At 49.4% G+C, this 24,719-nt stretch overlaps 1 protein-coding gene across 2 annotated transcripts in view; it reads right to left on the bottom strand.

Annotated features, from left to right (window-relative positions):
- Nucleotides 1-5,437: 5,437 nt before the first annotated feature.
- COMMD7 (COMM domain containing 7) overlaps nt 5,438-24,719 on the bottom strand; it is a 71,360-nt gene continuing 52,078 nt past the window's right edge. The window contains exons 8-9 of one of the 2 annotated variants that reach the window (XM_049100520.1): nt 5,963-6,037; nt 5,438-5,729 (exon numbers count right to left, since the gene is read on the bottom strand). In XM_049100520.1, the coding sequence (XP_048956477.1) occupies nt 5,667-5,729; nt 5,963-6,037 (138 nt within the window). In that variant the 3' untranslated portion in view covers nt 5,438-5,666. Of the gene's footprint in view, nt 5,733-5,962; nt 6,038-24,719 lie in introns of both variants that reach the window. The other variant, XM_049100519.1, reaches the window with a different exon arrangement.

A 24,719-nucleotide genomic window follows, 5' to 3' on the forward strand; every position in this document is an offset into this window, starting at 1 on the left:
GAATGAGTGGACCTTGTATTTTCCCGCCAAAGGTGGAGCCTCTTGGCCTTCTTTTTCTGCATCTTGTCTTTTGTTTCATTTGTTCAACAGACATCAGCAGCCACCACATCTGTGCTGGTTGGGGGGAGGCTTGCCAAGCAGAGTGCCCAGTCCAACGGGCTGCTGGGGGGTGGGGCAGAGGCCAGGCTGGATGGGAGACCACGGATCTGGCTTTGGGGAAGGGGTCTCTGGGGCAGGACGTTTTGGGCCTAAAGGGCCAAGATCATAGGGGCCAACAGATCTTGATCACATGCTATGTCTCATCCACTGTTCTGAGCACTTGACAGGTATTTTCTCAGTGAATTCTCAAATCTCTGAGGTGTGGTTATTGTTCCTGTTTTGCAGATGATGAAACTGAGGCTAGGGAGGCAGTAAGTGGGACAGGCAGGCGGAATCAGGCCCTAGAGTCAGCTGCTAGCCCTGGTGCTACAGGGAAGGAAGGAGGCTCCGAGAGGTGGAGTCTCTGAGGTCAGGTTGCTGCTCAGAGGCAGGGCTGGGCTCTGGGCTCCGCAGCATGTCCACGGGACTCCACAGGCAGCTCAGGTCTCAGTGGGTGGCTGTCCTGGAGTTGGTGCTGAAGGCGACCAAAGGGAGATGGGCAGGAATCAGGGGACGATCACAGAGACCAGGCCAGGCCGGGTGGGATCGCTGTTCAAGAGGTGCAGAGCAACCACCAAGGACAGCGGGACGGGGGGACCTGGCCTGGCTGCGGAGATGGGGGCAGAAACACCAGCATGGGCAGCGGCCCCCACCCCGGGCTACTCCTCCTGGGCTTCCTGCATCGGTCCACTGACTCACCCTGCTGACACCAAAGCTCACCCCATGTCAGGAGTGACTCCAGGAACTCTAACTTATTCCATGCTTACACCCACCTATTACAGGGAAATCAAGTTCACAGTGGGGTTACTGCCCACGTCACCAGCAGAGTGGGGGCTCCAACCGTGACTGTCTGGTTCCAGAGCCTGTGCCCCTCACCACCACCCCCAGGAGTATGGCCCTGGCTCACCCTGGCTGCCACCCCGCCAGCCTGTGCATTCAAGCAAAACCACATTTAAGCCCCTACTGTGTCCCCACAGCCCAGCAGAGGGCTTAGGGCAAGTAGCCACACGTGAACACATCTTTATGATTTGAAACCTAGGAGCAGTGATAGGGTACCTGGGTGGCTCAGTCAAGCATCCAACTCTTGATTTTGTTCAGGTCATGATCTCAGGGTCGCAGAATTGAGCCCCGTGTCTACTTGTCCCTCTCCCTTTGCTTCTCCACCACTGCCCTCCGCCCCGCACTCGCTCTCTCTTTCTCTCAAATAAATAATAAAATCTTAAGAAAGAAAGAAAGATAAATAAATAGATAAATAAATAAATAAATAAATAAATAAATAAATAAAAAATAAATAAATCCAGGAGCAGTGACTACCCCCTTTGGTACCTACACTCCAGGTCTGGGAAATAATAACCCGAATCCCTCATTTGGAGAAGATTCAAGACTTTTCAAAGCTGTACCCTCCTCGGAGGACAGAAAAGCAAGGACACTGACTTTCAACCAGACAAAACTGGAAATGGAACCTAGCTCCACCCTCAGCTGTTTGCAAAGGGCAGGTGACGGCACCTCCCAGAGCCTCAGTTTCTCTATCTGTCATATGGGGCCAATAATATCATTGTGAGGAAAAAACAAAACAAAACAAAACAAAACAGGAGCTTAGGCCAGGCACACAGTAGGTATGTGGGAGGGTAGCTTCTTTCCATTGAGGGTCACGACAACCTCCAGGGTCTGTCCCTGATCCCCCTGCCTGCTTGTAAATGGTAGATATTTTATTTTTTAGTATTTTCCTTCGATTTTATTTATTTATTCATGAGAGACACACACAGAGAGGCAGACACAGACAGAGGGAGAAGCAGGCTCCCTGTGGGACTGATGTGGGTCTCAGTCCCAGGACCCTGGGGTCACAACCTGAGCCAAAGGCAGACACTCAACCACTGAGCCACCCAGGTGCCCCACCATGGCTGTTTTAAACCATGATATATTAGAAACGTACAGAAGAGCACAGAAATGAGTTGAGCCTGGTGGGAGTGTTCGAGACGGGCAAGAATGTAATCCAGACAGGGCCTCCACCTTCAGAGCATTTCCCTTAGGCTGGTATCTGCACTGCATGCCTTAGGGATGCCATCTCCCTCTGGTCCTCATGGCTTCCCCTGGAGACAGGTCCTTGGGTTACCCCACTTTACAGATGGAGAGAGCCAGGGTCTGAGAGCTGAGGCGGCTTACCCACGCCCACAGCCAGTAAAGGGTGGAAGCAGATTTTGGCTTTATGTCCAGGTAGGTTTACTGACATGCAGAGATGTTTACCATGTGTTATTAAATGAAAAAGCAGCATGTAGGGCAACAGAGTATAATTTGGGAGCGTGTCACTAAAGCATAACAGGGGTTGTCTCTAGGTGATAGGATGATGAACCTTACCATTTTTTTCCTTTGGCTTATCTATACTTCCTAACTTTTTTTTTTTTTTTTTACTTCCTAACTTTTTATAGCAGCCTTAGGGAGATAGAATTCACACAGCATACAATTCACTCATTTAGTGTCCAATTCGATGGTTCCTAGCATATTCGAGGAGTTGTGCAACCATTACCATGCTTGCTAATATGGTCACCATTCCAACCCCACAAAACCCTACTCATTGGCACTCCCCATTTCTCCAGACCCCCACCCCCAGCTCTTCTTATCTTGTCTTCTCGTCCCTACAGATGTGCCCATTCTGGACATTTCATAGAAGTGGATTCCTATAGTACGTGGTCTCTGTGTCTGACTTCTTGCACTTAGCCCATCTTCCGGGTGTATCCATGTTCTAGCAGGTGTCGGGACTTCATTCCTTTTAATGGCTAAATAACATCCTATATTGTGTTTCTCAGTGCATCAGTTGAAAGACATTTAGGTTGTTTCTACTTGTTGGCTGTTGTGAATAATGATCCTAATAACAGCTGTGTAATATTTGTGTGTGGACATGGGTTTTCTTTTTTTAAAAAATTTATTTATTTATTTAAAAGAGAGAGAACGCAAGCATGAGCAGGGGGACGGGCAGAGAGAGAGAGGGAGGAGCAGACTCCATACTGGGCAGGGAGCCCCACAAGGGGCTTGATCTCGGGACCCTGTGATCCCAGGACCTTGAGGTCATGACCTGAGCTGAAGTCAGATGCTTAGCCAACTGAACCACCCATGCACCCCGGACATGTGTTTTCAAGTCTCCTGGGTAAATGCCTAGGAGTGGAATTGCTGGGTCCTGTGGTAACGCTGTGTTTAAACTTTTGAGGAACTGCTAGTTTGTTCACCAAAACAACTGCGCCATTTTATGGTGCCACCAGCAGAGCATGAAGGCCACAATTTCTCTACATCCTTGCCAACCTTGTTATTATCTGTCTTTTTGATTAAAGCCATCCTAGTGGGTATGAAGTGATAACTCATGTGATTTTGATTTGCATTCCCCTGATGGCTAATAATGCTCAGCATCTTTCATGTCTTATTGGCTCTTTGCATATCTTCTTTGGAGAAATGTCTATTCAGATCTTTTGCACATTTAGAAAATTGTGTCATTGGTGTTTTATTATTAAATTATTGAAGTAGGATTTGAACCCAGGTCCTGCTCTGCTGTCAAGCAATAGATCCTGCATGCAGTCATGCACCCCTGCCTCCAAGGAGATCTGGAAACACCCCGGAGTCCTGCCTACCCTCCAGGCACGTGAGGGCCAGCCCAGCTGGGGCAGGCCCACAACAGGTGTCCAGTGTCTGTGGATGGACAGGTAGACACACAAGTCCATCTCTAGGAATTGGTGAACCAAAGGAGAGGAAAAAACACCCAGAACAAAAAGTCCACACTGCAGAAGGAGGAAATGGCCGAGGCCCTACTCCAGGAGTTGGAGATAAAACCTGGTGGCCTAGAGGCCTCCATGGCAACTTCTTCTTGGTGGTGGTGAGCTATCTGCCTGTTTTTATGCTACTAACTGTTGGCCTGTATAAGGCTGAGAAGGGGAGGCCGAGCAACATTAGCATATCTGGAAAGCATATCTGTCTGGAGGGGGACTGTCATGGACCTGCAGGGGCCATGGCATGTCAGAGGAGCCCAGGGCCCTGGTGGGGTGTGGTCCTGCAGCTGTGCCACTGCCCTGGCCCCAGAAACCCACCGCTTCATCACGAAAAGCACCTGACTCCCCAACACCCAGCTCTGGAACCCAACTGCAGGGTTGGAACCCCAGCTTTACCATCTCCTTGCTGGGTGACTGGGGCAACTACTTCCCATCTCTGAGTCTTGGTTCCCCTCTGAGCCTCTCCTGTAAGAATGAAGAGAACCAGGGTGTGGATAAAATGAGACCATAACACAGCCTCCTGGTGGGGAAGCTGTGGACTGCAGGGCTCCTCCACTGGGCGCCCCCAGGGGTCGTCCTACGAAATGGGAACCAGAGACTCTCCCAAGAACTCTGAGGAGCAGCCACGTGCAGGAAGTTTAAGGGCCAGACAGGAGCTCCAGCATGTGGCTGCTGAGTGAGGGCTGTGTCACCAGCCCAGCCTCATGTGAAGGCAGGCCATGCAGGGATTACGAGTGTAGCCCCTTACTCGGGCAGCCTGAGTTCACATCCCACTTAAAGTTGTGAACTGTGGGGAAGGGTCTGCCTCTCTGTGCCTCTGTTTACCCTCTGGAGAATGAAGATGACAGCAATGTTTACCCTACAGAATGGCTGTGAAGATTATATGGGTCGATGCAGTAAAATACAGATTAAAATCTCAGCTTCATTCTTTCTTAATTTATTTTTAAACAATCTCTATACTCAATGTGGGGCTTGAACTCAGGAACCCGAGATCAAGATGCTCCTACTGACTGAGTCCCCCAGGTGCCCCAAAGTCTTAGCTTTAAAATAAAGGTTAGTGGGGTGCCTGGGTGGGTTAGTTGATTAAGCGTCTGCCTTCAGCTCAAGTCAGGGTCCTGGGATGATCACCACATCCGGCTCCCTGCTAAGTGGGGAATCTGCTTCTCCCTCTTCCTCCACCCCTCCCACCCCCACTTACATACTCTCTCTCTCTCTCTCTCTCTCTCTCTAGCTCAGATAAACAAAATCTGTCTCAAATAAACAAAATCTTTTAAAAATAAAATAAAATAATGGGCAGCCTGGGTGGCTTAGTGGTTTAGCGCCACCTTCAGCCCAGGGCGTGATCCTGGAGACCCGGGATTGAGTCCCACATCAGGCTCCCTGCATGGGGCCTGCTTCTCCCTCTGCCTGTGTCTCTGCCTCTCTCTCTCTCTCTCTCTCTGTGTCTCTCATGAAAAAATAAATAAAATCTTAAAAAAATAAAATAAAGGTTAGAGGGGAGCCTATCACTTAAGTATCTAACTTTTTTTTAAATAAGAAGGCAATTGTTTTTTTTTTAAGATTTTTATTTATTTATTTATTCATGAGAGACACACAGAGAGAGAGAGAGAGGCAGAGACACAGGCAGAGGGAGTAGCAGGCTCCACGCAGGGAGCCCAACGTGGGTCTCAATCCCAGGACTCCAGGATCACGCCCTGAGCCAAAGGCAGATGCTCAACCGTTGAGCCACCCAGGCGTCCCAGTATCTAACTCTTGATCTCAGCTCAGGTCTTGGTCTCAGGGTCCTGAGTACAAGCCCCGCATCGAACCCCACACTGGGCTCCGTGCTGGGTGTTGAGCCTGCTGGATAGATAGATGATATATAAGATAAAGGTTAGTGCATCCTCCAAGTCCTTTCAACTTATTTGGCCCCCATATTCCCCTCGTGGTCTCCAGAGTCCCCAAGGTTCCTCCAGCTTCCTTAGGTGGAGGAGTGTGAGGTTTTCAACCATTTTTGCATTTCCCAAAGTGAATTCCATAGCTCTCTAAACTCACAAGATGTTTTTTGAAAAGATAATTGAAAAGAACCTCACCGTCCAACAGGCCTGGTTGCTGGGTAGATAGAGCCAGTGCCCTTCACCAAAGTGCAGGAACGGATCCGAGAAACCCTGCAGTGAGGAAACCCAGCGGATGTTCATGTTGGTGTTTTCCCAAATTTATTTGACCACGAATGCCCTTTTCTGCCCAATATCAATTTAGCATCTTCCTGGAAAAACACTGATGATCAAGGTCATTTCTAGCTCACAGCTTCCACCTTACAGAAAAGACAGAAGGTTTTCTAAAAATCATCATCCCTGCATTTGGGGAGCCCCTTCCAGGTTCTCAAGCACTGTCACACCGCCTCACAGGAGAGTGCCGCCCTGCCATGTGTTCTCGGTCCTGCTCCATGGGTCAAGGAGGGTCGGAGCGTGAAGGCCCCTCAGGGACGCCCAGCAAGGACTGACCCAGCTCCCTTCGACTCGCTGCAGCACCCTTGGCTCTTACAGACCACACACAATGCCCAGACGTTGTCGGGACAGAGGCAGCATCTTCCAGGAGTCTTCTAGAAAAAGGAGCTGCCAAAAAGAAGCCTCTGTGTGTTGGGCAAGCCCAGCCTCAGATAAGAGAGAGGTGTCTTGGCCCAGGAGTCTCCTGGCCCCTGTGGAGGAGGCCCTGGGCCACCAGGCTCCAGTAGCAGGGACAGCACCACTTGCAAACCGTCTCTTCCACCGCCCTGTAAATGTTCCAGTAATTCTAACATTTGGCAACTAAAGTACATATCCCAGACGGCCGTGTGAACACAGGACAAGCACCAAAGTTTGTCTCAAGGCCCTGTAGGGTTTCAAAAACAAGATTACTCAGCTAGTCAGTGGAGGAGAGTAACATTTATTGAGCACTTACTACCGATTGTACATTGTGTCAGAAGCTCTATTTTTAAAAAATATTTATTTATTTGACAGAGAGCGAGAAAGAGAGAGCAAGAAAAAGCAGGGGGGAGGGTCAGAGAGAGAGGGAGAAGCAGGCTTCCCATAGAGCAGGGAGCCCGATGCAGGGCTCAATCCCAGGACCCTGGATCATGACCTGAGCCGAAGGCAGATGCTTAGCTGACTGAGCCACCCAAGCATCCCAAAGAAGCTCCTTTTTTTTTTCCAGCTTTTTTTTTTAAATGTATTTATTTGAGAGAAAGAGAGTAAGAACGAGCAAGGGGTAGGAGTAGCTGGAGAGGGAGAAGCAGGCTCCCTGCAGGGAGCCTGATGCGCAGCAGCTCGATTGCAGGACCCAGAGATGAATTGCATGACCTGAGCTGAAGGCAGAGGCATAACCGCCTGAACCACCCAGGTGCCCTACAAAAGCTCTGACTTTATGATGAAATTCCAGTTCTGATAACAACCCCATTTTACAGATGGGGAAACTGAGGCTCACAGTGATGCATTAACAAACCCAGGGGCATGGTAGAGCTGGAGTCAAATCTGAGCCTGGTTTTGCCCCCATGGTCCCAGCACTCCCCACTCCGTGGTGCTGTTCTGCGCCAGCCTGGCTGGCACCCCTCCAAGACCTGGTCTATGCCTTGACCTCAGGGCCCCTTTCTCATTACTAACCCCTGTTCCCTCGGCCTGCGAGGAGGGGAATCCGACGGGACACTAATGTAGTCTGGCCCCTATCGGTCTGGCCCACATTGTGGGCGACAGAACCGGCATGTGGGTTCAACAATCTGATCACCCTTGAGGGGCAGGGCAGATAGATAAATCAGTTTCCTGAGCCTGTCTAGCTGAAGCCCAGCCACCAGCCTGAGGTGACCTTGCCAACGTGAAGACCCCCAGGAACCCGGCCCAAGTTGGCACATGGGCTAAGCCCCTTACCTTTCTGTCATTGTTGCCTGCCCCTGGCTGTAGCCTCCTCCCCTGCATCCTGCCCCAGCCCTCCACTCACCTTGCAGGTGCTGGCACCCAGCCTGGGGGTTGGGGGAGGCATCACATGAACCTTTGGGAAACCCCTCTCCCGTCTCCTGACTCCCCAGAATTCCTGGGTCAGCAGCATGACGGCATGTGGCATGCCCATATCGGGAGGTAGGGGAGAGAACTCCCCCCATCCCTCTCCAGGGCAGGCCCCCTGCTGTGTCTGCCTGGCTGCAGAGAAGGAAGGCCCCCCCTGAGCACCCTGAGACACCCTCCTGGCTGCGCCCTTCCTCCTGTACCTCATGGGAAGTGGCCACTGGCGAAGGGGTAAGAGTGGTGCCTGGAGTGTGCCCGCACCAGACCTCTCCCACTGCTCACACTCATCCTCCAGCCATCCCAGAGGCAGGCTTCCTTCTCTCTGTCCTTGGTGGGGGCCAGGTCGCAGGGAGGAGTGACTTGCCCGAGGCCGTGTAGCCAGGCAGAGGTGGGCATCACTCCCGGGTCTGAGGAGTGAGACTGCCGGACTCAGGTCCTGGCTCTAGAATCTGCTCACTGGGTCACCTGGGGCTGGTTACACGACCTCGCTGTGCCTCAGTATCCTCATCTGTACAATGCTGTCAGGGAATCCCTAAGTCTGAGCCCTGAGTGAGCTGTGCGGCCGTGGGTGAGTGACTTAACCTGCTTGTGCCTCAGTTTATTCTGACTTAAAATAGCTTGATATACATACAGCAAGGGCTGGTATGAGGATTAAAAAATACTACTGTGCATCTAGAGCTTTCTGGCTGGTGGTGCCATGGCGCCTGCTGATTGTTTGCCGATGTTATGGTCAAGGTGCTACCATCTAGACCAGCTCTGGAAGGATAACAGGGAAAGGTCTTAGAGGGTACCTCTGGGGAGGAAAAGTGGGTGGTCGGGGACCCAAATTGACCCTATATATTATTTTGTACTTTCAGAATTTTGTATTGCATACATGTGGTATTACTATTACAAAGCGGATTACATAACTATCATACAAAGGTGCTGCCTTGCCCTGACACGTGGTCTCATGGCGGCCAGAGACCATATCTGCTGGGTGCCCCTAGTCCCAGCTTCCCCAACCCTCCATAGCCACACCCAGGCCTTGCCCAGGCCCTGCCTGTTAGCCCACTCCAAGTCTCCCAGCAAGACCCCAGCACAACCTTAAGGTTGTGCCAGGAGGTGTCTCCTTCCAAGCACAGGCCTGTGACGTGGGCCAAGTCTTCACTCCTCCACTGGTCCACTGGCTCACCTGTAAGTGAGGTGACCACACTGCTCTCACAGGGTAACTGTAAGGACTAAAATGAGGTACTAGAGTGGTGCCTGGCTGGTGCAGTCAGTGGAGCATGTGACTTGATCTCAGGGTCATGAATTCAAGCCCCATGTTGGACATAGAGCTTATTTAAAAAAAAAAAAAAAAAAAAAAAAAAAGGTACTAGAGTGCTAAGTACAGATCCTTGCAGAGTCTCCTACCTTCCTGTCCTCTGAAAGGGCAAAATGATGATGTTGAAGGGAAGCTGCATCCTCCTCTGGGCTCATCTCCCCCACAGAATCTCTCCCACCCTGCCAGTAGACTGCAAACCTACCAAGGCAATGGTTGCCTCTGAGCCTTTGCACTTGCTGGTCCCCTCTGGGCAGGCCCTTCCCTCATCTCTCTGCGGTTGGCTCTTTCCCATCAGTCAGTTTCTCCCAAGAGTCACCTCCTCACAGAGGCCCTCCTAGACCACTTCATCTAAAGTGGTCCCCATACCCCCATCTATCTTACTCCTGTTTGTTTTCTGCATAGTACTTACTATTACTTGAAATTAAGTTGTTTAAATTATTTATTTATTTTTAAAAAGATTTTATTTATTTATTCATGGGAGACATAGAAAGAGAGAGAGACACAGGCAGAGGGAGAAGCGGGCTCCATGCAGGAGCCCAAAGTGGGACTCAATCCTGGAACTACGGAATCACGTCCTGAGCCGAAGGCAGATGCTCAACCACTAAGCCATCCCAGTGTCCCTGAAATTATGTTTTTTTAAATAAACTTTTTTGGGGGGTAGGGGGTGCAGTTTTAGATTCACAAAAAAAGTTTCAAAGACAGTACAGAGGGTTCCTGTACACACTTCATCCAGTTTTCCTCATGTCGCCGTGTCTCCTCTCCTGTCCATGGTACATTTGTCAAAACTAAGAAATTAACCCGGTACATTACCATTAACTAAACTTTGTTCAGATGAAATTGTACTTTTCCTTAATTTATTTACTGGCTTTCAACTGCTTCTGCCCCTAGAAGGAAGACTCTGAAAGGTGGGGAGGTTGCCATACTTACTCACCACCAAGCCCCTCATACCTGGCCATAAATATTGATCGGTAAAAGGAGGGGAAGTATTGGTAAAAATAGCCAGTGATTGCTAAGGACTCCCTCTGCCGTGCAGCATTCTGAGTGCACGAAACACTGTAAATCATTTAATCCTCAGGACAGCCCACAAGGCTACTAATTATGGGGAAACTGAGGCACAGTACAGTTCAGGGCCTAGCTGAGGCCACACAAATGGTGTGGATGGACTCTAGCACTTCCCTCAGTATCAGAATAAGTGCCAATCCTTCCGTGTCCTTGGTCCACGCCAGAGCAGGGGGCCAGACCCTTCCCTGAGCAGGACGCGGAGGCCCCAGTGCAGCTGATTTGCCTGAAGCCACAGGATGGACGGGCTCAGGGCTGGGATGGAACCTGAGCCTCCTGCCTCCAGCTGGCTGCCCCGAGGCGGTGGCTCCCTGGCTCTGCCCGGAAGCTGTGAGGCACCGTTCCCAGGGCGGCCGGCTCCACCCTGCTGGGGGGACAGAGGGCAGGTGGTTCGGCCATAGTCTGGGGCTCTCTCCTGGGCCCCCGACTTCCCAGAGCGGGGCTGAGATCCCCCACCACCTCCCTTTGCCCAGAGCCTTACCGCCGCCTCCAGGATCTGACCCTGGGGAGGCAGGGGTGGAAGGGGGTGCCTCTCCATCCCAGAGGCTGCTGCCTTCCGGGCATTGCTGGGCTCTGGGACAGGGAAGACAGGGTCATCCCTGTCTGGATGGGGGCGGGGGCAGTGGAGCAACAGGGAGGATTATTAGGCTTCTCCCAACACCCTGGGACCAGCTGGAGAGGTGTCGGGGCACCTCCCAAGGGAGCACTTGGACAGGACGGAGGCCGCCCCCATCCCGCCTGGGTTCCGCCCAGCGCCAGGCTGGCGCAGACTCCAAGCCCTAATAATGTTTGCTGGATGCTTTGAATACAAGCGTCAGTGCCCAGAATCTCCTTGAGGTTTCAGCCAGGCGTGCCGCCCCATCCCCCCTTCTGGGGAGCAGAAGAAGTATGGGGGGGTGACAGGGGACACCGCGAGGTGGAGGCAGCCTCCGTGAGAGAGGCAGGCTGCTCCACCCAGAGCTGGGGGGTAGGGGAGCCTTGTGCGCGGCTAATTAAACAGTGACTGTGATGAATCGGGGAGAGGCTGCTGCTTGCTAATTAAAGGTACGGGCGGGCGGCTTGCCTGCCAAGGAGGGAAGGCAGGAGCAGTTCTGGAACAATGTCAAGAGGCCAGGCCAGCAAGGACAGCACTGGCTCTGGGCATCTCTTTCTTCCCTGGGCCCTCCCGGCAGGGCCCTGTGACCCCCTCCCCACTTCCCTATCTCTCCTACCCACCTTGCCAGAGCCTGGGGCCTTGGACTTCCCCTCCCCACCAACCCAAATTGCTTTCCTGATAAGGGCCCAGCATGGGGGAGGAGGAGCCTGCTGGCGTCCCAGGTCTGGGCTGGTGGGTGGGCATCATTTTGAACCTCTGAGCTACTTCCTTTCACCCCACTCCCAAGAATCTGGGTGTTTGGCAAATGAGCTACATCAAGATGGGAGGTTAGGGACACCTGGGTGGCTCAGTGACTGAGCATCTATCTGCCTTTGGCTCAGTGACTGAGCATGGAACCCCTGGATCCAGTCCCACAGCTGCCTCTCCACGGGGAGCCTGCTTCTCCCTCTGCCTTTGTCTCTGCATCTCTCTCTGTGTCTCTCATGAATAAATAAATGAATCTAAAAAAAAAAAAAAATGGGAAGTTGGCTGGTGTGAATGAGTGAATGAGGCCCCCAAGATGACTTTTAGAATTAGAGATTCTGAGACTCATCGGGGCTTTGAGCATTACTCAATACTCAATCTCCTTGCTGTAACAACACCTGATATTAGCTGTGGTCCTGTTCTGGCCCCACATGCTCTGGGGTGCATGTGAGAGATTGAGAGACAGTGCTCCTCTCTGGTCTCCATACGCACATCTAGAAAAGAGAAGATGGAAACCAAGGATCTCTGGTCCTCAGAGATTCCTAGATAATGGACAAGACCCCAAACTGCCTATCCCTGCTCCACATCTACTCAAGGCAGGGAGTGGTTCAGTGGCTAGGGACCTCCAGGCACCAGAGGTCCAAGCCCCAGCCCCACCACTGCCTACTGGGTGACCTTGGGCGAGGTAGGTAATTGCTCCATGCTTCCGTTTCCTCATCTGCAAAGCTGAGGATAGTAATGCTGTCTACTCAAAGGGTCACTGAGGGGACTGAGAGAGATAATCCAGGTGAGGTACTTAGTGCAATGTCTGCTCCATGGAACAGGCCCAGAGAATGTCAGCCATTATTATGTGAAAACTCGGGGGACTTGGGTAGGTGTGGCCCAGTGCCCACCCCTCTTCCATGTGACCTCCTTATTGACGCCACAGCTGCAGCCCTCTCAGGACAATCTTATCAGACTCAGGGAGAGCATGTCACCCTTCATACCAGGGCTCTCACACCCTCTCTGACCCCCATAACCTTTTGGGTGAAGTAGAAGAGCAAAGAAGCAAACTAAGTGGATGCTCAAAAAGCTAAGTGATCTGCCTGAAGTCATACAGCTCAGAAAGGGGGCAGAGACAGCCCTGGTCCCTTGAGCCGGAGCAGAAGATGGGATCACGGTTCCCATGGTAACATGTTGAGCTTCTCCTGAATGCCAAGTCCTGAATCAGCAACCCTGGAGGGGATCTAGGGGAACTGGACACTCACTCTGCCCTCAAGAGGATCCAGTCTTGGGATCCCTGGATGGCTCAGCGGTTTAGCGCCGCCTTCAGCCCAGGGTGTGATCCTGGAGACCCGGGATCGAATCCCATGTCGGGCTTCCTGCATGGAGCCTGTGTCTCTGCCTCTCTCTTTCTCTCTGTGTGTCTCTCATGAATAAATAAATAAAATATTTTTTTTCAAAAAAGGGGGGATCCAGTCTGGAAGGAAGGAAAACACACAGGTAACAGAAATGCAAGGCAAAGGTGGCAGGCATCTGGGTGGGCAGGTGCTCCTGTGCCTACCCATGCAAGGAGTGAGAGCTCCTTTGACTTGGAGCTCAATTTGAAAGCAAAGGTTCTGTTTCTATCAGAAGAGTAAAATCAGCGTGGGGGAGCTTGGAGAGGGCTGATAGAGCCCCTCTGGTGCTCCCTGGAGAGTCCTTCACAAAGGGGGTCAGATATTCTGCTCTGGGAAGTGCAAGATGGTCCCTGGCGCCTATGGTGCCTACTTCTGAGGTCTGGGGTCTGTCACTTGAGGTATCTGGGGGTCCCGGATGATGTCGTTACAGTATCTGCAACTATACCTCCAGGGACCCCCAGCAAGAATCCATCCATGTCCTAAAGGGGCTGTAATGTGTCCCTTCTAGGTGGCCAGGCTCTCACCAGGATGGAGGCTTTCTACTGCCATACAATGCTGTAGAAGGATGCAGTGCCCATAAGGGGCCCAGAGACAGCAGAAACCTTTCTAGGGTGAGATACTCAAGGCTGTTGGCCCTGATGCTGGACACCTGGACTTTAGGCAGCCAACCCAAAGCAAGCAGGAATGAGCACAAGGTCACTGGCCTCGGGGGGAGGGGGGGGTGATGTCTCCATCTTCCCTCCTCAGAGATTAAGACTCAGCCAGAGAAATGGGGCAAAGGGCCTGGGCAGATCTCGCTACAAGGAAGCCTGTGCAAGCAAAGCTAGCAGCTCCTTAAAAAACACACCCTGCCTCTTAACCCTCCCCAGGGCCCCCTGTGCCCTAGCTGGGCCAAATGCTGGTCTGGGGCGCCCTCTGGTGGCCAATTAGGGCAGTGGCAGAAGCAGCTGTGGGTTTAAGGGTGGATGGTTAGTTAGACTTGGAGACTTCAGAGTGGACCACTTCTCCCACTGCCCAGACAGGAAAAGGCCTGGGGGCTGTGGGAGATGGGGAGGGAGTAAGCTGCCCAAGGTCATGCAAGTAACTTGCCCAAGTCAGTGGCCAAGTCCAGAACAGAACCCAGACCTCCTTCTGCACCTGTGGTCACTCTTGATATGTCTTCCCTTCCTGATGGGGTAGAGAAGACTAAGTGTCCAGAAGGCTCACTCCCCAGTGACCATGGACAATTGGATGGTAGGCAGCTGAGCAGCTATGTGATGAGGTACACAGCACTTCCTCTCTCTGGCCTTGGGCTCCTCACCTCTAAAACCTGGAGCTACTGTCAAGGGCTATGGGGACTGGAGTCCTTCTTATACACTGCTAGTAGTGAGGCTATAACCAACCAACCTTTCAGGAAATCCTAAACTGAGCCTTCTTACAGTGGCTATTCGGTATCATACTAATGGTGAAAGACTGGGTGCTTTCCCCCTGAGATTAGGAAGAAGATAATAACGTCCACTCTTGCCACTTCTATTCAACATTGTATTGGAAGTCCCAGCCAGGGCACTCAGACAAGAAAAAAAAAAAAGGCATCCAGATTGCAAAGGAAGGAGCAAAACTACCTCTATTTTCAGATGACATGATCTTATAAATATAAAATCCTGAAGAATCCACACACAAAAAGTTAGAACTAATAAATGAGTTCAGAAAGGCAGGATACAAGATGAATATACAAAAGTCAATTGTATCTCTGTGCACTTTGCAATGAACACTTCAAAAATGTAATTAAGAACATCATTCCAGGGATGCCTGGGTGGCTCAGCAGTTGAGGGTCAATCTTCAGCTCAGGGCATGATCCGAGGATCCTGGGATTGAGTCCTGAATCGGGCTCCCCATGAGGAGCCTGCTTCTCCCTCTATCTGTGTCTCTGCCTCTCTCTGTGTGTGTCTCTCATGAATAAATAAACAAAATCTTTTTGAGAGAAAAGAAAGAAAATAATTCCATTTATATTGCAATCAAAGAGAATAAAATGCTTACAAATAATTTAAAAAGTATAAAATTTTTACTCTTAAGATTACAAAATATTGTTGAAAGAAATTAAAGAAGGGACACTTAGATGACTCAGTCAGTTAAACATCTACCTTCAGCTCAGGTCATGATCCTGGTGTCCTGACACAGAGCCCCACATTGGGCTATCTGTTCCACGGGGAGTCTGCTTCTCCCCCTTCCTCTCCCTCTCCCTCTGTGTGCTCTCTCTCCCTCAAATAAATAAATCTTAAAAAAAAAAAGGTAAGAAAATAAAAGAAAGAAATTAAAGACCTAAATATATGGAAAAACATCCCATGTTCATGGATCTGAAGACCCAATATTGTTAAGATGGCAAGATTCTCAAAATTGATCTTCAGATTCAACACCATCCCCATCAAAATTCCAATTTGCTTCTTTGCAGGAATTGACAAGCTGATCTTAAAATTCTTATGGAAATTCAACTGACCACAAATAGCCAAAACATATTGAAAAAAGAGGGATATTGTTAGAGGACCCAGAGGAAGCTTTCTACAAAGTTACAGTAATTAAGACAGTGTGGTACCGGCATAGGGATAGACATGGAGTTAATGGAATATAAGTCCAAAAATAAACCCTCACACTTATAGTCAATTGATCTTCAACAAGAGTGCCCAGGCAATTCAGTAGGGAAAGGACAGGCTTTTCAACAAATGGTGCTGGGGCAACTAGATATCCACATGCAAAAAAAGGAGGCTGGCGGGGGTGGAGGGGTAACTGGGTGGTTCAGTTGTTTGGGTGTCTGCCTTCAGCTCAGGTCATGATCCTGGAGTCCTGGGATCAAGACCTGTTGGTAGGTCAAGCTCCCTGCTCAGTGGGGAGTCTGCTTCTCCCCCTCCCCATTCATGTTCTTTCTCTGTCTAAAATAAATAAATAAAACCTAAAAAAAAAAAAGTAGGCTAGGCACTTTCCTCACATCCAACACGAAAATTAACTCAAAATGAATCTCGGATCCAAATATAAGTGTTAAAATTATAAAACTGACGCCTGGGTGGCTCAGTGGTTGAGTGTCTGCCTTTGGACTTGATCGCAGAGTCCTGGGATCAAGTCCCACATCAGGTTCCCTTTAGGGAGCCTGTTTCTTCCTCTGCCTATGTCTCTCTCTGTGTGTCTCTCATGAATAAATAAATAAAATCCTTTTTAAAAAAAACAAAAAAGGGATGCTTGGGTGGCTCAGCAGTTTAGCACCTGCCTTCGGCCCAGGGTGTGATCCTGAAGTCCTGGGATCGAGTCCCATGTTGGGCTCCCTGCATGGAGCCTGCTTCTCCCTCTGCCTGTGTCTCTGCCTGCCACGCCCCCCCTCCGTGTCTCTCATGAATAAATAAATAACATCTTTAAAAATAATTAAAAAATAAAAAGACAAAAAAACTGGGACGCCTGGGTGGCTCAGCGGTTGAGCATCTGCCTTTGGCTCCCGGCGTGATCCTGGGGTCCTTGCAGGGAGCCTGCTTCTCCCTCTGCCTGAGTCTCTGCCTCTCTCTGTGTCTTTCATGAATAAGTAAATAAAATCTTATAAAAAAAACAAACAAACAAACTATAAACTCTTAGAAGAAAGCATAGGCCTAAATCTTCATGACCTAGGATCAGTCAATAATATGACACAAAATCATGGTAACAAAAGAAAAAATAGGTAAATTGGACATCATCAAAATAACAAACTTCTGTGATGCAAAATACATTGTTAAGAAAGTGAAAAGACAGGGCCCCTAGTGGCTCAGTTGGTGAAGCATGTGACTCTTGATCTCAGGGTTGTGAGTTCAAGCCCCATATTGGGTGTAGAGCTTACTTAAAATCGTAAAAAAAAAAAAAAAAGGAAGTGAAAAGACACAGAATGGGAGGAAATATTTGCAAATCACACACTAGGTTTGCTATCATCAAAAAAGACAATAACAAATGTTGGCAAGGATGTAATGAAGTCATCCGCTCACACACTACTGGTAGGAATATTAATGGTGCAGCCACCTTGAAAAACTCTGTTCCCCAAAAGTAAATAGAATTACCAGGTGACCCAGCAGTTCCACACCTGGGAGGCAGAGATCCAAGAGAAATTAAATATGTTTACCCCAAAATTTACATGAATGTTCACAGATACATTATTCATAATAGCCAAAGAAAGTAAAAAACCCAAATGCCCATCAACTGATGAATGGATAAATAAAATGTGGTCTATCCATCCACACACAGAAATATTATTCAGCAATAAAAAGGAATTAAATACTGGGGCATCTGCCAGCATCCTGGGATGGAGCCCCAGGTTGAGCTCCCTGCTCAGTGGGGAGTCTGCTTCTCCCTTTCCCCCCACCCCCTGCTCGCCTTTTCTCTCTGTCTCAAACAAATAAAGAAATTTTTTTAAAAAAGGAATTAAATACCGATACATGCTATAACATGGATAAAGCTATTAAAAATGTGCTAAGTGAGGGAAGTCAGTCAAAAGACTACATATTGTATGATTTCATTTTTTTTAAGATTTTATTTATTCATGAGAGACAGAGAGGCAGAGACACAGGCAGAGGGAGAAGTGTGCTCCTTGCAAGGAGCATGATGTGGGACTCGATCCCAGATCCCGGGATCACGCCCTGAGCCGAAGGCAGATGCTTAACCCCTGAGCCACACTGGTGTCCCTGTATGATTTCATTTATATGAGAATTCCATAATGCTTAAACCTATACAGACAGTAAGAAGACTCCTTTATAGCAGTGGTTGCCTAGAGCTGGAGAGGGGGGCCACTAGGGAGAAATGGGGGTGGGGTTCTCTAATGCTGAAAATGTCCTAAAATTGATTGTGGTGATGATTGCACAACTCTGACTATACTAAAAACTACTGAATTGTATGCTTTGAATGGCTGAACTGTATGGCAAGTGAATCATATCTCAATAAAGCTGTTTAAAAAAAACCTGGCACCTGGGTAGCTCAGTTGGTTAAGCGTCTACTTTTGGCTCAGGCCCTGATCTCAGGGTCCTGGGATTGAGGCCTCCCAACCCTCACTGGGCTCCTTGCTCAGCAAGGAGTATGCTGTCCTTCTCCCTCTCCCCCCTCAACTCATGCTCTATCTCTCCCTCAAATAAATAAAATTTAAAAAATAAGTTAATTAGAGGCACCTAGGTGTCTCAGTTGGTTAAGCATCTGCCTTCTGCTCAGGGCATGATCCCAAGGTCATGGGATGGAGCCCCGCACTGGGCTCCCTGCTCAGCTTCTCCTTCTCCCTCTGCTGCTCCCCCTGTTTGTTCTGTCTCTGTCAAATAAATAAAATCTCTTAAAAATGTAAATTAATTATTTTTTAAAATCTTATTTATTTATTCATGAGAGACACACACACACAGAGAAGCAGAGACATAGGCAGAGAGAGAAGTAGGTTCCATACAAGGAGATCGATGTGGAACTGGATCCCGGGACTCCAGGATCACGCCCTGGGCTAAAGGCAGATGCTCAATTCCTGAGCCACCCAGGTGTCCCAATTAATTATTTATTTAACAAAAAACATTCTTCGGTCCCATGATGCTACTTCTAGAAATTTCTTCTAGGAATTACTGAAGCGCATAAAAACATATGTATAGGGCAGCCCAGGTGGCTCAGCGGTTTAGCGCCGCCTTCAGCCCGGGGTGTGATCCTGGAGTCCTGGGTTGGAGTCCCACATCGGGCTCCCTGCATTGAGCCTGCTTCTCCCTCTGCCTGTGTCTCTGCCTCTCTCTCTCTCTCTGTGTGTGCGTGTGTCTCTCATGAATAAATAAATAAAATCTGGGATCCCTGGGTGGCGCAGCGGTTTAGCACCTGCCTTTGGCCCAGGGCGCCATCCTGGAGACCTGGGATCGAATCCCACATCGGGCTCCCGGTGCATGGAGCCTGCTTCTCCCTCTGCCTATGTCTCTGTCTCTGTCTCTCTCTCTCTCTCTCTCTCTCAATCTGTGACTATCATAAATTTTTAAAAAAAAATTAGAAAAAATAAATAAAATCTTAAAAACAAAAACAAAAAACATATGTATAAAAATTTCCATCACAGTATTGTTTATAATAGCAAAAGTGTGAGAATAACCTAAGTGTCCATTGGTAGGGGAACCAGTCATTTATGTTCAAACCTGGAATCATTTACAAAAGATTAAAAATGAAAAGCACATTTACAAACATGGACAAGGTCTGGGATACATTGCCACATTAAAGAATAAATCTATAGATTAAAAGGGTCTTAAAAGACAGATTTTTTTTTTAAGACAGATTTTTTTAAGGACAAAATTATAGTATCTAGGGATTCACACTAGGTGATAACTAGCAAGAAAGTAATGACCTTGTAAGTCTCAATAACCGTAATTAATAATGCCGTAGGGCACCTGCGGGCTCAGTCCGTAGAGCATGTGACTCTTGATCTTAGTGTCATGAGTTCATGCCCCATGTTGAGTAGAGACTTTTTTTTTAAAGGAAAAAAAAAGTCAGGAGAACAGTAACCTTTCTTGGGGAAGTAGGAGGAGGGGGCACACCGAGAGCTTCTAGGTTCTGGCAGAGTTCTTCACTGGGCAGTGGTTCCAAGAGTGTTTGCCTTATAATAATATGTCAAACTGAACAATTGTTTTATATGGTCTTTCCGTGTCATATTTTGTAACAAAAAAGTTAAAAATCGGGCAGCCCCGGTGGCGCAGTGGTTTAGCGCCGCCTGCAGCCCAGGGCGTGATCCTGGAGACCCTGGATTGAGTCCCACGTCAGGCTCCCGGCATGGAGCCTGCTTCTCCCTCTGCCTGTGTCTCTGCCTCTCTCTCTCTCCTGTGTTTCTCATGAATTAATAAATAAAATCTTTAAAAAAAAAAAAAACACTAAAAAAAAAAGTTAAAAATCAAATATACTCATTTTCATTTTTTTTTAAGATTTTATTTATTCATGAGAGACACAGAGGGGGCGGGGGGCAGAAACATAGGCAGAGGGAGACGCAGGCTCCATGCAGGAAGCCCGATATGGGACTCGATCCCAGGACTCCAGGATCATGCCTTGGGCCCTTTGGCAGGCACCAAACCGCTGAGCCACCCAGGGAGCCCTCATTTTAATTTTTAAAGCAAGTATCATAAGATTCCATTCTTGTAAAAACAATCTACTTCTATATGTGTATATGCACAAAAATACCTGGAAGTTTAGGATTTGGGGTGCTTTAATTTATATATTTCACAATTTTTGCATTTTTTTTCTGCGATGAACAAGAAATACTTTTACAGCCAGAAAAAAACAACAACAACAACAACAACAATAAAGCTATGTGCTGTGTTTTGGGGCACTTCCTTGGAGCTCTGACATTGTGTGGGCAGAATGGTAGACTTGGGGCATTGGGAGATGGCACAAGGGCACGTTCCAGACCAGGATTCATCGTCTGCTCAGCCACCCAGAGCTTACCAAAACCCCGAGGCCCAGCCTCCATCGAAGCTTCCTGGAGACTCAGCCGGTCAGGTAGCTGGTGGCAGCTGCTGCACAGCTGTCCCACCCCGTGCTCCAGACACTGGGAATGCGGTTCTGACCTGGTAAAACTTGATGCGGGTAACTCTGTTCCCAAGCACACAAGCCTCCTATGGCAGACCTGAGGGAGAAGCCCTGGGCAAGGGGCTTGGGGGTAGGGGCCGGGTCTCACCCCAACTAGCTTTGCTACTAGCAGCACAAAACCCTGTAGTAAGGAGCTAAGAAGCACTTTTTATATGCTAGCCACTTGCACAGGTGGGTTATGTGGTTGGTTTTATGGAACCATCCCAATGACCTGAAACCGTGGGTATGATCATCTTCATAGTACAGATGGGCAAACTGAGGTCCAGGGAGCCTAGGTGACAGGGCCCAAGTGCTGGGAAGCCCAGGTGCCTGGGGCAGTCACTACAGCTGAGGCTAGACTTCACAGGCATAGCCTTAGGGGCTTCTCCCAGGAATCCAGGAGGGTGGCTGCCCTCATTTTGTGGATGAGGACACTGAGGCTGAGACAGAGGAGTCACCTGTCCATGTTCCACAACGACTATGTGGCAGGGCCAGATACAAAGCCAGAGACACTCAGCAGCTCTGCCAGGTAGCCCCTCCCAGCGCGAGAGCCCATGGCACACTCCACTCCGTGGACTGGCTCTTCATAAAGTTAGTAGTTACCGTACTTGGGAGCATGCATGGCAGAGGCAAAGTGTGTCATTTAACTTCTCCTTTCCTCAAACCTGTAAATCTTCAGTCTGACTGTTCTCCCCTTTTTAAAGCCTGGGGGCTGGAGGCCCAGAGAGAGCTGAGTGATAGGTAGAGAGGGCACGGAGGGCCTCCACTGCACAGTCCAGGGCAGCCTAGTGTGAAAGCTCTCCTGGCAGTGCAGCCAGCTCCTCTTCCCATCACAGGGGCGCCAGGAGAGCAACTCTCCGGAGAGCAGTGGGCCTGCCCCAGCAGAGCCCGCTCCCCACCCCCCGACCCCCCAGCTATAGTATGTGCCTTCCCAGCAGGGAAAAGACACTGAATGACAGCCAAGGGCAAAATGCCAGGGACAGCGGCTGGGGTCTCAGGGGATCTGTAACCCTCACTGCCTCCCGCGGTAGCCCCAGCCCAAGACTATCCCATGCCTCTCCGACAGTCAAGTGGTCAGCTAGCTCATGTCGGAGCGCACATTGTGGACAGAGGGCCAGGCCACTGGCAACACGAGGGGCTGCTTCTTCAGGTACCCCCCACCTGCCAGGCACCAGCTATGCTATGTAATCTAGCACTAAGCCTCACAAAGCCCTTTCAATACATCATATCTGCTTCTTTTTACAGAAGAGGCAATGGGGCTCAGAGAGGTAGAGTGACTTGTCCAAAATCACACAGCCAGGAAGTCTCAGAGGTTCCTGGTGGCCAATTTCAACCAAGGAGGGACAGAGGAAGGACCCTTCAGAGGGAGGGAAAGGACCTACTTTGGAGGGGATGTGGGGAGAAGCGAGAGCCTGCATCATGAGCTGTGACTCTTGAGGGAGGTGACTTATTCACCAATCCATTTGTTCTGTTTGTGCATTTATGCCAGTGTCTTTGCTGGGCATTGAGGACTCAAGTAAACCAGGCTCATCTGTGTTCTCACAGAACTCATGGCCAAGCAGAAGAGAAAGGCAAAATGAGGCAGGAAGAGGCCACCACTTGCCTGGGTGTGCTAGTATTTACTAAGCGCCTACTGTGGGCCAGGCCCAGTGAGGAGAACTGAGGGCAGCAAGTAAATACAAAGCACAAGGCTCGTGCCCTTCGGAAGCATAAGTTCTAGGGGTTTCTGGCCCCAAACCTCCAGAAACCCAGCCTGCACACCCCTAGAACCCTGAACACGATGGGACATTTCTCTAGGGGTACACCAGAGTCATACTTGGCCTGGTTCTGGGCTGCTCAGCAGGGATCCAGAAATGGCAGGAAATCTCAATCAGTACCTTCCCTAGGAACTAAATCAAGGCCCCAGGCAGGCCAGAGTTGTTCAGAGGGGTCTGCAGTCATCCAGTCTGAACAACTAGAAGGCAAACAAGGGCCACCCATGCAGGCTGTAGCCACAAACCCCTGGGGCTGGGGACACAATGACTCTCGCTGAATGGACGATACTTGCCCAAGGCCACCTGGGCCTTACTCTATCTTTGTTCCTTTGCTCCCCACTGAAAGACATCGATCCTGGTTCAGAGGCAGCGTCATGGCATTGGGTCCCAGCCGCTGCAACATCAGGTCCATTTCATAGCCTAGGAAATGGAGAAACGGGGCAGTGGGAGGACTCGTCCAAGATTCCACTAGCTCATGGCATAGGCAAAATGTGAACTAGGGACTGCAGGCCTCTCCACCAGCTCACACGCCAGGATGCCACCCGCAAGGATGTACACACTGACACCCAGGCTGGCGATGCTGGATGTCTCCAACGGGGGCACCGCATGAGCTGCAGGCAGAGGATAGCTCCTTTCCTAAGCGACCCTCTTGGTTCCTGTTTTTGTGTTTGTGTTTCTAAATGCTCGACCTTTGCTATCACCTGGAGCTGTTAAACAGAGGCGCCCCTCTCAGTGTGAATGGCAGAGAGCGTATGCCAGAACTGCTCCATTTCAGCAGCCAAAAAGTTGGATTTATATTTTTAAGTGGAAATTTAAATGTTCAGGGTCTTTTTTTGAAGGAGAGCCAGAGCCAGAGAGAGCATGCAGTGGGGAGGGCAGAGGGAGAAGGAGAATCCTAAGCAGGTGCCACACACAGTGTGGAGCCTGATGCAGGGCTTCGTCTCACGACCCTCAGATCATGACCTGAGCAGAAATCAAGAGTTGGATGCTCAACCCACTGCGCCACCCAGATGTCCCTAAGTGGAATTTTAAAAACTGCCAAATCCCCTTATTAAAAAAGAGAGAGAGAGGAGATCCCTGGGTGGCTCAGCGGTTTAGCCCCTGCCTTTGGCCCAAGGCATGATCCTGGAGTCGCAGGGTCAAGTCCCACATCAGGCTCCCTGCATGGAGCCTGCTTCTCCCTCTGCCTATGTCTCTGCCTCTCTTTCTCTCTCTCTCTCTCTGTCTCTCATGGATGAATAAATAAAAAATCTTGGGTGGGGGTGACTGGGTGGCGGGCACTGAGGTGGGCACTTGATGGGATGAGCACTGGGTGTTATTCTGTTTTTTGGCAAATTGAACACCAATAAAAAATAAATTTATTATTATAAATAAATAAATAAATAAATAAATAAATGATCTTTTAAAATTTTTTTAAAAAAAGAGATAAAGCTAAATAAAATAGGAGAATGGAAAAAAAGTAGGAAAATGGCTAAGTAAATTATTAAGACAATATTACAAAGCCATTAACTTTAAAGAAAATTTGAACGTTGTGAGATAATATTCACCATATAATGAAAGGTGAGGGGGAGCCAGTTACAGAGTATTATTACAACAAAAATATACACTTAAATAATAAATAAAATACAATATACACTTATATGCATATGTATGATTGATATAGAAGAATGAAACTGAAGGGAAATACAACAAAACAGTAGTGACATTTATCTTTGGGCAGCGAGATAACAGACGACTTTCATTTTCTCCTTTGTACCTTTCTGTAGTTTCCAAATTTTACAATGAGTATGAATTGCTTTTATAATTAGATATAAAATAGAAAGGCGGGGTTGCCCTTGGCTCAGGCTCATCCCCACCACCTCCACACACCCTCCACACAGAGCTGAGCCGCCTCTGTGCTCTGTCCTCACTGCCCAGCCCAGCACCAGCAGAGCTGAGGGACCCTGGCCAGGCCACTGGACGCTGAGGACAGCCAGTATGGAGGTCGCGGGATTCACGGGCCATCTCTGCCCATGGAGAAGCCAGCAAGGGGACACTGCCCTGCAAGGGTCAATGGCAGGCTGTAAATTTCCTGGCCAGGGACACTAGGATTTGATGCTCTTGGGGGCTGAGAATCAGAACATTCATTATCTGCTGTATGAGAGCAGTCATCTTTGTTCCTTGCATTTCTTTCAGAGCTGCTGAGTGCAGCAGGAAAGCTGGAGGAGAGCTGACCTTTGTCACCCTCCCACGGCGGGCTTAGGCAGGCTCTCGGCTTCCCAGCATGGGACCGGAGTGCCTGGCCCAACTGGTCTCCCTGGGCCCTTCTAACCTCCAGGCCTGGGATTTCTTCTAACCTGAGGAGTAGGTAAAGCCCAAGGTGCAGGCCTGTGTTCACCCACCACCGGGGTTTCTGTGCTCCAGGAACCACTAGCTCCACCTCCTGCCCCACCCCATTCTCACCCACAGGGGC

The sequence above is a fragment of the Canis lupus genome, chromosome 24, assembly GCF_003254725.2.
Source record: "Canis lupus dingo isolate Sandy chromosome 24, ASM325472v2, whole genome shotgun sequence".
NCBI classification, from domain to species: domain Eukaryota; kingdom Metazoa; phylum Chordata; class Mammalia; order Carnivora; family Canidae; genus Canis; species Canis lupus.